Below are 16,033 nucleotides of genomic sequence, written 5' to 3'. Positions count from 1 at the left end.
AGAGTCTGATCCAGTCCCGGAAAGTATCCTGTCACAAGTGGGGCACTTTTGTGGTTCTTCTGTGAGAGGTTCTGGGTTTGAGAGGATGAGGAAGTGGCTCTGGTTATTTGCTTCTGTACCAGGTCGGGAGGGTAGTTGCGGGATGCGAAAGCTGTTGTCAGGTTGTTGGTGTAATGCTTCAGGGATTCCGGACTGGAGCAGATTCGTTTGCCACGAAGACCTAGGCTGTAGGGAAGGGACCGTTTGATGTGGAATGGGTGGCAGCTGTCGTAATGGGGGAGGATGGCCCCCTCGTACGCCAACCTATTCATGGGTCGCTTAGAGGAAGCCTTCTTGGTTACCCAGGCCTGCCAACCCAAAGTTTGGTACAGATTTATTGATGACATCTTCATGATCTGGACTCACAGTGAAGAAGAACTCCAGAATTTCCTCTTCAACCTCAACTCCTTTGGTTCCATCAGATTCACCTGGTCCTGCTCCAAATCCCATGGCACTTTCCTTGATGTTGACCTTCACCTGTCCAATGGCCAGCTTCACACGTCCGTCCACATCAAACCCACCAACAAGCAACAGTACCTCCATTACGACAGCTGCCACCCATTCCACATCAAACGGTCCCTTCCCTACAGCCTAGGTCTTCGTGGCAAACGAATCTGCTCCAGTCCGGAATCCCTGAAGCATTACACCAACAACCTGACAACAGCCTTCGCATCCCGCAACTACCCTCCCGACCTGGTACAGAAGCAAATAACCAGAGCCACTTCCTCATCCTCTCAAACCCAGAACCTCTCACAGAAGAACCACAAAAGTGCCCCACTTGTGACAGGATACTTTCCGGGACTGGATCAGACTCTGAATGTGGCTCTCCAGCAGGGATACGACTTCCTCAAATCCTGCCCTGAAATGAGATCCATCCTTCATGAAATCCTCCCCACTCCACCAAGAGTGTCTTTCCGCCGTCCACCTAACCTTCGTAACCTCTTAGTTCATCCCTATGAAATCCCCAAACCACCTTCCCTACCCTCTGGCTCCTACCCTTGTAACCGCCCCTGGTGTAAAACCTGTCCCATGCACCCTCCCACCACCACCTACTCCAGTCCTGTAACCCGGAAGGTGTACACAATCAAAGGCAGAGCCACGTGTGAAAGCACCCACGTGATCTACCAACTGACCTGCCTACACTGTGATGCATTCTATGTGGGAATGACCAGCAACAAACTGTCCATTCGCATGAATGGACACAGGCAGACAGTGTTTGTTGGTAATGAGGATCACCCTGTGGCTAAACATGCCTTGGTGCACGACCAGCACATCTTGGCGCAGTGTTACACCGTCCGGGTTATCTGGATACTTCCTACTAACACCAACCTATCCGAACTCCGGAGATGGGAACTTGCTCTTCAATATATCCTCTCTTCCCGTTATCCACCAGGCCTCAATCTCTGCTAATTTCAAGTTGCCGCCACTCATACCTCACCTGTCATTCATCAACATCTTTGCCTCTGCACTTCTGCCTCGACTGACATCTCTGCCCAAACTCTTTGTCTTTAAATATGTCTGCTTGTGTCTGTATATGTGTGGATGGATATGTGTGTGTGTGCGCGCGAGTGTATACCTGTCCTTTTTTCCCCTAAAATAAGTCTTTCCGCTCCCGGGATTGGAATGTCTCCTTACCCTCTTCCTTAAAACCCATATCCTTTTGTCTTTCCTTCTCCTTCCCTCTTTCCTGACGAGGCAACCGTTGGTTGCAACCAACGGTTGCCTCGTCAGGAAAGAGGGAAGGAGAGGGAAAGACGAAAGGATTTGGGTTTTAAGGGAGAGGGTAAGGAGTCATTCCAATCCCGGGAGCGGAAAGACTTACCTTAGGGGGAAAAAAGGACGGGTATACACTCGCGCACACACACACACACACACATATCCATCCACACATATACAGACACAAGCAGATATATACAGAGGCAAAGAGTTTGGGCAGAGAAGTCAGTCGAGGCGGAAGTGCAGAGGCAAAGATGTTGTTGAATGACAGGTGAGGTATGAGTGGCGGCAACTTGAAATTACCAACACTTCTTCGCCTTTTTTCACAACAGATCTCCAGTTACTTTCTCCAGTTATTTTCATTTTAACCTCATGTTACACTTTCCACCTTCTAATACCATGTCACCCTCACAACACCCCCACAACGACCCCATTAAGTTTTATTTACATTCCCTCTGCAAACATGCCTTCATCCTAGCCAGATTACGCTCGCATATTTTATTTTCTCAGGCTTGTCTGACATTTGGCATTACCCCCAAAGGCCTCACACTTATATTTCCCATCTCTGGCTGCAACCCTTCTTTCCATCAGTCCCTATACCAGTTCCAAACCGAACAATCCATTGCCCTCACCCACCTAATCCTTCACCTACACATCAACTCAGCCAATGAACACACCCGTCAACTCCTATCCTTAATAAAAGTCCTCAATCTTTCCTCTCCCACATCCACACCAGCTGTTCAGAGCATCCTCCTACAGGCCAACCGCAAATTAGAACAGCATGCCACCCTTCACCTCAAAAAACTATCCAATCTCCTGGTTTCCCACCTCCAGAAAGGCAACTCACTCACCCTTCACAACCTTTCCGCAAACCTCAACCTCCCCTCATTGCACACAAACCCAGTCTCTCCCATCTACTCAATCTCCCACTTCCAGCTCCACTCCCTCCAAAACCTCAAAATTCCAATCAACACAATCCGGTACCACAACACCCTAATTCAGTAGTTAACCTTTCCTCCAAACCTCTCTCCCAATCCGAAACCTCTGTCCTATCCAAAGGCCTCACCTTCAGCCCCACTCCCAGATTCAACCAAACAGCCCTCGTCAAAGATTTACTGTCCTACACTCGTACTCTCTGCTGGAAGTATCACTTTGCCACGAAGAAAAATGATCCTAATCCTACCCCTAATGATCCAACTCCCCAAGACCCTATCCAAATTGAACCCTGCCTGGAACAGTTCCGTCCTCCGTCACAGCGGGACCTACCTCCTCTTCCTCAAAATCACCCTCTCCAAACCTTCCAGGAATTTCTGACTTCCAGCCTTGCCTCTCAATCCTTCTTAAAAAACCTTAATCCTACTCCCAACATCACCACTGCTGAAGCCCAGGCTATCTGTGATCTGAAGGCTGACCGGTCCATCGTCATTCTTCCGGCGGACAAGGGTTCCACGACCGTGGTACTTGATCGTCGGGAGTATGTGGCTGAGGGACTGCGTCAGCTTTCAGACAACACCACATACAAAGTTTGCCAAGGTAATCCCATTCCTGATGTCCAGGCGGAGCTTCAAGGAATCCTCAGAACCTCAGGCCCCCTACAAAACCTTTCACCTGACTCCATCAACCTCCTGACCCCACCAACACCCTGCACCCCTACCTTCTACCTTCTTCCTAAAATTCACAAACCCAATCATCCCGGCCGCCCCATTGTAGCTGGTTACCAAGCCCCCACAGAACGTATCTCTGCCTACGTAGATCAACACCTTCAACCCATTACATGCAGTCTCCCATCCTTCATCAAGGACACCAACCACTTTCTCGAACACCTGGAATCCTTACCCAATCCGTTACCCCCGGAAACCATCCTTGTAACCATTGATGCCACTTCCTTATACACAAATATCCCGCACGTCCAGGGCCTCGCTGCGATGGAGCACATCCTTTCATGCTGATCACCTGCCACCCTACCTAAAACCTCTTTCCTCATTACCTTAGTCAGCTTCATCCTGACCCAAAACTTCTTCACTTTTGAAGGCCAGACATACCAACAATTAAAGGGAACAGCCGTGGGTACCAGGATGGCCCCCTCGTACGCCAAACTATTCATGGGTCGCTTAGAGGAAGCCTTCTTGGTTACCCAGGCCTGCCAACCCAAAGTTTGGTACAGATTTATTGATGACATCTTCATGATCTGGACTCACAGTGAAGAAGAACTCCAGAATTTCCTCTCCAACCTCAACTCCTTTGGTTCCATCAGATTCACCTGGTCCTACTTTAAATCCCATGCCACTTTCCTTGATGTTGACCTCCACCTGTCCAATGGCCAGCTTCACACGTCCGTCCCCATCAAACCCACCAACAAGCAACAGTACCTCCATCATGACAGCTGCCACCCATTCCACATCAAACGGTCCCTTCCCTACAGCCTAGGCCTTCGTGGCAAACGAATCTGCTCCAGTACGGAATCCCTGAACCATTACACCAACAACCTGACAACAGCTTTCGCTTCCCGCAACTACCCTCCCGACCTGGTACAGAAGCAAATAACCAGAGCCACTTCCTCATCCTCTCAAACCCAGAACCTCCCACAGAAGAACCACAAAAGTACCCCACTTGTGACAGGATACTTTCTGGGACTGGATCAGACTCTGAATGTGGCTCTCCAGCAGGGATACGACTTCCTCAAATCCTGCCCTGAAATGAGATCCATCCTTCATGAAATCCTCCCCACTCCACCAAGAGTGTCTTTCCGCCGTCCACTTAACCTTTGTAACCTCTTAGTTCATCCCTATGAAATCCCCAAACCACCTTCCCTACCCTCTGGCTCCTATCCTTGTAACCACCCCCGGTGTAAAACCTGTCCCATGCACCCTCCCACCACCACCTACTCCAGTCCTGTAACCCGGAAGGTGTACACAATCAAAGGCAGAGCCACGTGTGAAAGCACCCACATGATTTACCAACTGACCTGCCTACACTGTGACGCATTCTATGTGGGAATGACCAGCAACAAACTGTCCATTCGCATGAATGGACACAGACAGACAGTGTTTGTTGGTAATGAGGATCACCCTGTGGCTAAAAATGCCTTGGTGCACGGCCAGCACATCTTGGCACAGTGTTACACTGTCCGGGTTATCTGGATACTTCCCACTAATACCAACCTATCCGAACTCCGGAGATGGGAACTTGCTCTTCAATATATCCTCTCTTCCCGTTACCCTCCAGGCCTCAATCTACGCTAATTTCAAGTTGCCGCCACTCATACCTCACCTGTCATTCAACAACATCTTTGCCTCTGCACTTCTGCCTCGACTGACATCTCTGCCCAAAGTCTTTGCCTCTGTATATATCTGCTTTTTTGTGTGTGTGTGTGTGTGTGTGTGTGTGTGTGTGTGTGTGTGTGTGTGTGTGTGTGTGTGTGCGCGCGCGCGCGCGCGCGCGCGCGCGCGCGCGCGCGCGCGCGCGCGCGCGAGAGAGTGTATACCCGTCCTTTTTTCCTCCTAAGGTAAGTCTTTCCGCTCCCGGGATTGGAATGACTCCTTACCCTCTCCCTTAAAACCCACATCCTTTCGTCTTTCCCTCTCCTTCCCTCTTTCCTGACGAAGCAACCGTTTGTTGTGAAAGCTTGAATTTTGTGTGTATGTTTGTGTGTCTATCGACCTGCCAGCACTTTTGTTTGGTAAGTCTCATCATCTTTCTTTTTTTATATATATATCAAATGTGTGTGAAATCTTATGGGACTTAAATGCTATGGTCATCAGTCCCTAAGCTTACACACTACTTAACCTAAATTATCCTAATGACGAACACACACACCCATGCCCGAGGGAGGACTTGAACCTCTGCTGGGGACAGTCCATGACTGCAGCGCCTTAGACCGCTTGGCTAATCCCGCACGGCAACACAAGTTAGAAGTGATATTATTAATGAATACTAATTTTTTACTAAATAATTTGTATACTGAAACAAAACAAGTGTTGTCAACAGATTTTAATATTTTATACAGACGAGAGCTTCAGTCATACCTGTTCATACTCTTCATTGATTATCTTGGGCTCTTCATGTCGCTGGAACCACATCATGTACTTTGTATGGAACCTCCAGCTCTGTTTTTTAAGGGCCTTCGCTGCTAGGTATTGTGCCTTTGTTCCCTCCATATAATAAAAAATAAAGAAGAGCGTTTCCGTCGACAGCCGCTGGAAGAATTCCACAGTGTCCGAATGTGGCAACGGAGTCTGCAGTAATCAAAAATAGTATTGTTAGTAGTTGTTTTTGCATACAGTATATTGAAAAGTGCATCTATTTGCCCTTGGCCTAACACAGAATAGGTTATGAAACTGGTCTTTAAATAAATTACTCAAAAGAGTGCTCAACCAGTTATTGTTCAAGACAGAATAAAATGATGACAATGAGGTAAATATCAATGAAACAGTGGATGCATGAAACTGTGAATTTCAATGTTGAAATTTTTACGGAGTTTATCAACAAAATTACACCTTAATTTAACATTTTTGCAATGATACATACAAATTTTAAAGAATTACTTGCTATACATTCACAAATTAATGAACAGCAGTTTAATCTTACATTAATCCACAAGATTATGAAGGCAATATATGTTTTTTTCTTTCTTTGACAGGCAGAACAAACCAAGCTAAATGGCTAATAAGGGCACACTGGCTCTCAAGATACAGTGAAATCTGGGCTGATGGGCAACAACCCAATCCTCTGTATCTTCAAATATGCTCTACAAGTACACTATAATTAAATGTTTTTGGTAAAATGATAGAAGTTTTTTTACATAGGAAAAAAGAAATTACATTCTGCTAAAGTTAATATTGTATAAATAACCAATGTACCAATCACACAAACTGTGAGAGGTTTCACGATCAAAACTTAAAGTTGAAACTTAAACGGTCAGTTGCATGCAAGGAACTACGCAAAATGAGTTCTTACTGCATAAGAGGCTGGGATTGTTGGCAATAGGCTGTCAATTTTATTCAACTTTGAACAACTGTGAATTAAATTTATATAATCTATTGCTTGTGGAACACCATTTCTTCTTTTTAAAGCAAGTGAAAAAACTATGTAGCAGAAAAATCAGCTACGATCTACTCTCTTTTGCAAGAAGGAAGTCAGTACCAAGACTAACTTATCTATGCACCGTTCAATCTTTCGACCAACTTTGTTGTATGGGAGATAAAGCTGGGTGGATTCAGGTTACTTTATCAACAATGTTGAAGTTACGGATATGAAAGTAGCTAGGATGATTGCAGGTACTAGTAGATGGGAACAATGGCAGGAGGGTGTCCACAATGAGGAAATCAAAGAAAAACTGGGAATGAACTCTATAGATGTAGCAGTCAGGGCGAACAGGCTTAGATGGTGGGGTCATGTTACATGCATGGGAGAAGCAAGGTTACCCAAGAGACTCATGCGTTCAGCAGTAGAGGGTAGGAAGAGTCGGGGCAGACCAAGGAGAAGGTACCTGGATTTGGTTAAGAATGATTTTGAAGTAATAGGTTTAACATCAGAAGAGGCACCAATGTTAGCACTGGATAGGGGATCATGGAGGAATTTTATAAGGGGAGCTATGCTCCAGACTGAACGCTGAAAGGCATAATCAGTCTTAAATGATGATGATGATGATGACGATGAGAAAAATCTTCCACAGTATACATATTTTGTGAATTGAATAATCTGTATGTTTTTCCGGTTTTTCTTATTACTGTCATCAGTTTTACACTGATTGAGACCTCGATACCACTTTTGTTGCCATCATTATAAGATCATTGTCACTACGTTGAAAATATTCAGGTAAACATGACTAAAAAATGATATTTTATAGAACTGAACTGTAACCTGTTTGGAGAAGATTATGCACACTACTATTCCTCACATTATTATCTACCAAGTGAGAAGACCGTAACACACACCAAATTTCAAGTGTAATTTATGAAAGTGGCTTTTCTGCACTGTAATTGCAATCATGGTAGCATTTATAACTCCCAAGAGTGTCCTTTGCAAGCACTTAACGAAAACAAAATAATTATCTCATACTTGTGTATGCGCCCTTTAGTAAATACTATGCCTATCGTAATTGGAAAATGATACAAGCATATTCTTGTGAAGAAAGCAGTACTATAATGCGCATAATGCTGAATGTGTTGGAGGGGCACATCATGCCTCCCCAATGTCCCCACACACAGTTTCAAGGGGGGGGGGGGGGCTATTCATGTTACCGCTACCATTGGCTTTGGATGTACGAAAGACTTTCCCATGTACAATACTCACTACTTAGATTACATTTCCAAAACACTCTGCAGTAGGAATCACAGTTTTTATTAAAATTAATGCGATACATTCAGATTTCTGTCACTTCTGAAATAGTTGGGCCTAGTAGGTCAATGGGTGCTCTTGTAAATTTGATGTTATTTAACATTTTACTTATTTTCTTTTGTTGTTAGCAATCTGACATACAGTAATATTAAACAAAGCTGTCAGATCAAGGTTTTACGTTGAAGATATACAAATTAATCTGTGCACATGTGTTTTTTACTTCCTTCCAGTAATTACATTGCCTTCCAAATCTATTTTCCCCCTGTATTCCTTGTTAGTCCAACACTAAATCTATCAGTCTCCAACATGAACACAGTTGTCAAACATATCAGACTGACACCTAAATTCTTATATCTGGAAATGTATGGTTACAGATGATAACGAAAACCGCAAGACTGGGATGTGTCATGTGTGTACTGATTGACAAATAGTGTTGTAGTGGGATCTTAATTATGAACGCAATGTCACTTCACCTTTTCTAAATGCATTTCAAGCAAAATAAGTCACTTGGTCTCAAACTTTGAGAGCTATCTGCTACTCCTTGACTGCCAAACAACTATGGTAAACATGCTCACAATCTTCGTTAACATGACTGAATTACTTCATTATTCTCACCTTTCAATTCATAGACCCCTTTTTCTTATTTTTTTTCTTTCCTTTATTATTTATGACTCCCTTTCTTAACTTTTTACAAGGTATGTTTGGAACGCAATGCAGTTTTTCCCAAGCATTCCTATTCGTACCAGTTTCACATCACTTGAGGTATATGGGGCAGACACTAACTTTACATCCCTGCCTACATCAGTTTGATACAAGCTCCGGAAGTATCTGCACCGCTGTTGCTGTGAACTTTTCGATAGTGCACATAGTATGATGCACAATGCAGTTAACACTCTGACCCAGTACATGATTAATTTTTGTGCCATACTCATAAAATGTTATGTTGACAAGTAGTTGAAGAGTCAGCAAGTCTAAGAGGACTCTGCTTTGTCATATTCTCAAGTTTCAAGATGGCTGACGTCATTTAAGGAGGACTGGGAAAAGATGGACAATGAATTCAATTCAGGATGGCCATAAACCAGTAAAAGTTATGAAAATGTGTGTCATATTTGGGATCTTGCGAACACTGACAATGGAATATATATGCAGGTGCTAACAGTGTGTCTCCATGTTCCAAAAACAACTGTATACAACACCATTAGTGACAATTTGACAATGTGGAAAGTGCAAGCTGAGCTGGTTCCAAAACTGATGACTGCCGACCACAAGAACAACCGAGTCGTGATCATGAGAGAACTTTCAGATGCACGCAAACCAAACCTCACTTTTTTTGGATAATATCATTACCAGTGACACAACACACGCAATACAGGTGTATGGTTACAGACCTAAGAAGGAACTCTAATGTTCTGACAAGAACATTTTGGAGTTCCATTGTCCATCAGACAACAAGAATGAGAAAGTTGAAAATGAAAACCACACTAACTGACTTATTCAACACCAAGAGTGTGGTTTACATGATTTTGTACATTGCATGGACAAAGAAGGAAATGGTTGATATCTGCCAGTCACACCTCAACAACAATCTTAGCTACATTTCTCTGCTTTCAGGAGTTTCTGTCGAAACCCAAGTTAGCAACCTACTCCGCCCCCTACAGTCATCATGTGGCTCCTGCAGCTTTTTTTTTTCTGCTTCTACAAGTCAAGATTGAAAGGTGTCCATTTAGTGACCACGAAATACAGTCAGTACAACACACCAGCTACAAAATTTATTTCTGTCAACAGTGTCCAGGATGCATACACTGCATGGCCGAGTTGTTGGAAAATTGTATAGATGTCTCAGCTGTCTTTCGTTCTTTACCTCAAACAAATTTATTTATGATTATCAAGCCAAATTCAAAATAACTAAAAAGATTCAACAAACTGGCCATGCTATAAACAGTTCTCACATTGTTGTTGTCTCTCTCTCTCTTTCTTTTTCCTTCTTAATGAAAAAGACAAATAAACAAACTTCATAATTAAATAATGAACAACTTTCTTGTACAACATTTACAATTATCAGGTGGTACTTTAACAGTCCCATCTGTGATACACTACCCTAATAAACACATATCAGTTTTTAACATTCAAGTTTGGATAACTTCTTTCAATACTTTCACCAACAGATACATTAATGTTAATGAATGAAGATGTGTCTCATTTAGGTGACATCAAATAGCTTAACAAGTTTATCAATATGTCTAACTGCAGTTCTCATACCTGGTTGTAATACGCAGGTGTTGGGCATGGATTTCTTGGCAAATATGGCCTTAACCGCTCTGAATCTGATGGATGAGGCATATGGTAATATGCAGCTTCCATCATCTGGAACTGGCACTGGTGTTCTTTCTGCAAAGGTACTGGACCAAGAGGAGCGACACCCAGCAATGGTGGTATGTGGGCCTCAGATGTTTCCGAAACTTGCGATTTACTATCAAACAATCCCCTGCTAGGTTCAGATGGTGGAATTTCCAGACCTGCTCGATCAATCACCTGCTGCGCAATTGACTTTAGGGATGACATACCTTCAGGAACCTAGAATACATTAAAACAGTATAATAATGAATACATACATATTTGATCACACAGAACACAACAGTGATGGAAAAATTTATTAAATTTACGAATAAGACTGAATGGATAGAGTCTTAGCTTGTTGGTTTCAATCCAACTGCATAATGAATTCGCTATAATGGATGTTCAAAACACAAGGATACACATTTTCTTCGTGTCACATGGCAAATGTTCATCTTTCAACAGAAGCAAGTTTGGTCAATGGTGCTACCTCTTTCGTCAACTGTTGCTTGGTAGATTTTACAAACCAAAATGGTCTCAATGATTTTATTTAAAACTATGTACCAGTTATATTATGGTAAAAAACTTTCAACACCCAAGATTGCATAAATTAGTCTTTATTTTCGATAACCGGTTTTGAGAGACATAACAGCCATCTTCTAGTCTTAAAAAAAAAAATTATGTTACCATCATTCTGTATGTCGAAACCGGTTGTCAAAGATAAGGCTGAATATATGTTATCTCTGCTATGGAAAGTTTTTTATCAAGTAAAACAGATCGCTGCTCCAAATTTCTCAACAGGAGAAAATTCAGTGTATTATTATGTCATACATAAATTATAGTTTAACAGGTGAATGAAATATTTTGAGTCTAATACATACAATAAGTGAGAAGACCACCACTCATTGCATATACGAAAGGAAGAGAAATTCCTTTTTGGTATATTTGAGTCACAGTCAACTTCCTAGACTGAACTTCTCTTGGCAGCAGTATAAACTTCAATCTAAACTACATAGTAAGTAAGTGAAGCACAGTGAAATAAGGAATGTATCTCCTCTCCTCTCCTCTTTTTCAAATGACATCATTGCTCTTATCTGACTAGCAAAAATTATCAATAATAATATATTGGATATTCGGGAATCCAGCCGGATGTTCGCGTCGTTCTCGCACGATATTTCAACAGTGTGCCTCGCTGTCTTCTACAGGTGCTACCTGAGACTGATGTCAACAGTCTCTGAACTATACAGACGAGACTGTCTTTACAACATAACCTTCAATTCCACAAACCTACTGGTCTCATCCTCCGTTAACCCTACTGGCCTCATCCTCCGTTAACCATTGTTAAACCACCACCTCCATCTACCCCTCTCACATTGACCCCCCCCCCCCCCCATCCCTTCCATTCTATTTTGATCCTACTATCCATTAACTTACCGTCACATTGTGCTCTCTGTGTTCTACCTCTTCCTATGTTCTATCTTGCACCACTATACTTTCAGTCCATTTTTCTACTACATTGCATGTCACACACAGCTTCCTCAGCCTGCACCCTAACAATCTTACTGGGGCTACATCCTATCCTAGTCCCTTGCTGGTTCTCTGTAGCTGTCACTGTCCATTCCCTTCCTCTTCCCTTGTTCCTCTCAATTACTGCTCCCAAAACAACCCCTCACCTTAACCAGTCTACAGGACTAGAGTAATGCGAGAGGGGGGAGGAGGGGGGGGGGGGGGGAAGAGAGAGAGAGAGAGAGAGAGAGAGAGAGAGAGAGAGAGAATCTGTTTGTAAACTTGAAATTACATGTACCAAATTTTAGTGCAGTGTATCCTGTACAATAACATCCAGCATCCAGTTTCGAGTCATAGCCGACATACAGTTTAAATCTGGCATGAAGTTTCAACATGGAGAATAACATTTTATTGTGTACCAGAAAGTTACGAGCAACTGAAGAACAATAATGCAAAACACACAGGTCACACCCAACAAACATTAACTATGTAGGTATCCCCGTTTTAATTGGAGACTAATATACTATGCTATGTTCCTAAAACAAATTACTGTTTATATTAATTAGAACACAAACAGAAGAAACATTAAATTTACGCATGGGGGACAGCCGTAACATTTGAATTATCACTACCAAAAGATAAAATTATGTGAACTGTATTTTGTTTGTTTTCTGGTGCATGTCTGCAGTCCTGGCACACACTGAAAACCCCATGCCGCACTAACACACAGCATGCCACTAGAGGGAAAGCCCACTGATACAATGGAGTGGAGTGTGCCATTTTGTTTTGGCTCCTCTGGTGGCATGCTACAGAGAAACGGTGTAAGGATTTCAATGCGTACCATGATTGAAGACGTTTACCTGGGAGAAAAATCTTTGTGACTACACCTCAAACATTGTGACTATAAATGCCGCCTGTAATGATTTTCAAGTAACCACATACATACATGAAAAAGGAAGAAAGAGAGAAAGAGAGAGAGAGAGAGAGAGAGAGAGAGAGAGAGTGTGTGTTCCCGTCTCCTACTGAGACACTGGATTGATTTCAGCCATGTTTGGTGTACATACTACTTACTATCTCGGAATTAATAAAATCCAGTTAGCTCCCATAAGGCTGAAACACAACAACTGGTTTCCCCAACATCTAGAATTTCCCCACACAACAAGCATTTTATGTGAGTAGTGTCAGATTGTGTTCCAGGGGGTATATATGTGGTTGGACATAGATGAGCACACAGGGGACAAGGAGGGAGGATGAGGTGGACAGAGAGACAGGGGGGAGAGGGACATGGTCAGAGAAAGATTGTGTGAGAAGCGGGGGAAGGGGTAGCAGGCAGGCCAGGCCGGCAGGGGGACGGCCAGGCCGGCAGGGGGACGGCCAGGCCGGCAGGGGGACGGCCAGGCCGGCAGGGGGACGGCCAGGCCGGCAGGGGGACGGCCAGGCCGGCAGGGGGACGGCCAGGCCGGCAGGGGGACGGCCAGGCCGGCAGGGGGACGGCCAGGCCGGCAGGGGGACGGCCAGGCCGGCAGGGGGACGGCCAGGCCGGCAGGGGGACGGCCAGGCCGGCAGGGGGACGGCCAGGCCGGCAGGGGGACGGCCAGGCCGGCAGGGGGACGGCCAGGCCGGCAGGGGGACGGCCAGGCCGGCAGGGGGACGGCCAGGCCGGCAGGGGGACGGCCAGGCCGGCAGGGGGACGGCCAGGCCGGCAGGGGGACGGCCAGGCCGGCAGGGGGACGGCCAGACCGGCAGGGGGACGGCCAGACCGGCAGGGGGAGTGGGGCAGACTGGAAGAGTGGGGGGCCCCAGTCGGGCTGTGAAAGTCGGGGGGGGGGGAGGGGGGGCTAAATGAACATGGGCAGGGGGGACAGAGGAAGAGCCAGAAGGGCAATCAGACAGCTGGAGGGGGGGGGGGAGAGGCAGGGAGGAGGAGCCAGCTCAGTGGGGGGGGGGTTGGCTGGGTGGGTGGGGGTCAGGGTCAGCTGGGTAGGGGGAGAAGTTAGTTGGGTGTAGGGGTTGGGCCAGCTGGGTGGCAGGTTGGGCGCGTGAGGATCTGGATGGAGGGGGAGGGACTAAATGGAAGGAGAGAGACAGGGCGAATGGGGAGACAGGGCGAATGGGGAGACAGGGCGAATGGGGAGACAGGGCGAATGGGGAGACAGGGCGAATGGGGAGACAGGGCGAATGGGGAGACAGGGCGAATGGGGAGACAGGGCGAATGGGGAGACAGGGCGAATGGGGAGACAGGGCGAATGGGGAGACAGGGCGAATGGGGAGACAGGGCGAATGGGGAGACAGGGCGAATGGGGAGACAGGGCGAATGGGGAGACAGGGCGAATGGGGAGACAGGGCGAATGGGGAGACAGGGCGAATGGGGAGACAGGGCGAATGGGGAGACAGGGCGAATGGGGAGACAGGGCGAATGGGGAGACAGGGCGAATGGGGAGACAGGGCGAATGGGGAGACAGGGCGAATGGGGAGACAGGGCGAATGGGGAGACAGGGCGAATGGGGAGACAGGGCGAATGGGGAGACAGGGCGAATGGGGAGACAGGGCGAATGGGGAGACAGGGCGAATGGGGAGACAGGGCGAATGGGGAGACAGGGCGAATGGGGAGACAGGGCGAATGGGGAGACAGGGCGAATGGGGAGACAGGGCGAATGGGGAGACAGGGCGAATGGGGAGACAGGGCGAATGGGGAGACAGGGCGAATGGGGAGACAGGGCGAATGGGGAGACAGGGCGAATGGGGAGACAGGGCGAATGGGGAGACAGGGCGAATGGGGAGACAGGGCGAATGGGGAGACAGGGCGAATGGGGAGACAGGGCGAATGGGGAGACAGGGCGAATGGGGAGACAGGGCGAATGGGGAGACAGGGCGAATGGGGAGACAGGGAATGGGGAGACAGGGCGAATGGGGAGACAGGGCGAATGGGGAGACAGGGGCGAATGGGGAGACAGGGCGAATGGGGAGACAGGGCGAATGGGGAGACAGGGCGAATGGGGAGACAGGGCGAATGGGGAGACAGGGCGAATGGGGAGACAGGGCGAATGGGGAGACAGGGCGAATGGGGAGACAGGGCGAATGGGGAGACAGGGCGAATGGGGAGACAGGCGAATGGGGAGACAGGGCGAATGGGGAGACAGGGCGAATGGGGAGACAGGGCGAATGGGGAGACAGGGCGAATGGGGAGACAGGGCGAATTGGGAGACAGGGCGAATTGGGAGACAGGGCGAATTGGGAGACAGGGCGAATTGGGAGACAGGGCGAATTGGGAGACAGGGCGAATTGGGAGACAGGGCGAATTGGGAGACAGGGCGAATTGGGAGACAGGGCGAATTGGGAGACAGGGCGAATTGGAGAGACAGGGCGAATTGGGAGACAGGGCGAATTGGGAGACAGGGCGAATTGGGAGACAGGGCGAATTGGGGAGACAGGGCGAATTGGGAGACAGGGCGAATTGGGAGACAGGGCGAATTGGGAGACAGGGCGAATTGGGAGACAGGGCGAATTGGGAGACAGGGCGAATTGGGAGACAGGGCGAATTGGGAGACAGGGCGAATTGGGAGACAGGGCGAATTGGGAGACAGGGCGAATTGGGAGACAGGGCGAATTGGGAGACAGGGCGAATTGGGAGACAGGGCGAATTGGGAGACAGGGCGAATTGGGAGACAGGGGAAGGGGGAGGATTAAGTGATCATGGGGAGGAGATGGGCAGAGAGGGGTGGCAGGGGGTGATGGCGAGGGAGTGGTGGCAGGAGGAGTCTGGCAATGTGGGGTGGGAGGAAGAGACGGACGGAGAGTGATGTAGGAGGAGGAGATGGACAGAGAGAGGTGGGAGGAGATGGAGAAAGATAGGAAGGAGGAGAAAACAGAGAGGGTGGTAAATGTTTGCTACGTATGTGCTGTTTGCATCAGCAGGTGACAGCCCATGTGTATAAGGCTAGCGCGCACGTGCGCCCACACACACACACACACACACACACACACACACACAAAACGTGTGTGTGTGTGTGTGTGTGTGTGTGTGTGTGTGTGTGTGTGTGTGTGTGTGTGTGTGTGTGTGTGTGGTCGCATAAATGTCTAAACTGATTTCAACCTAATT

At 46.8% G+C, this 16,033-nt stretch overlaps 1 protein-coding gene across 1 annotated transcript in view; it reads right to left on the bottom strand.

The window, feature by feature from the left end:
• LOC126174143 (CCR4-NOT transcription complex subunit 3) overlaps positions 1-16,033 on the bottom strand; it is a 98,476-nt gene that overhangs the window by 17,095 nt on the left and 65,348 nt on the right. The window contains exons 10-11 of the mRNA XM_049921013.1: positions 10,354-10,668; positions 5,781-5,990 (exon numbers count right to left, since the gene is read on the bottom strand). Coding sequence (XP_049776970.1) covers positions 5,781-5,990; positions 10,354-10,668 — 525 coding nt within the window. The remainder of the gene's footprint in view (positions 1-5,780; positions 5,991-10,353; positions 10,669-16,033) is intronic.

Source organism: Schistocerca cancellata, chromosome 1, assembly GCF_023864275.1.
Source record: "Schistocerca cancellata isolate TAMUIC-IGC-003103 chromosome 1, iqSchCanc2.1, whole genome shotgun sequence".
NCBI lineage: Eukaryota > Metazoa > Arthropoda > Insecta > Orthoptera > Acrididae > Schistocerca > Schistocerca cancellata.
This window is presented reverse-complemented; position numbering and strand designations above follow the sequence as displayed.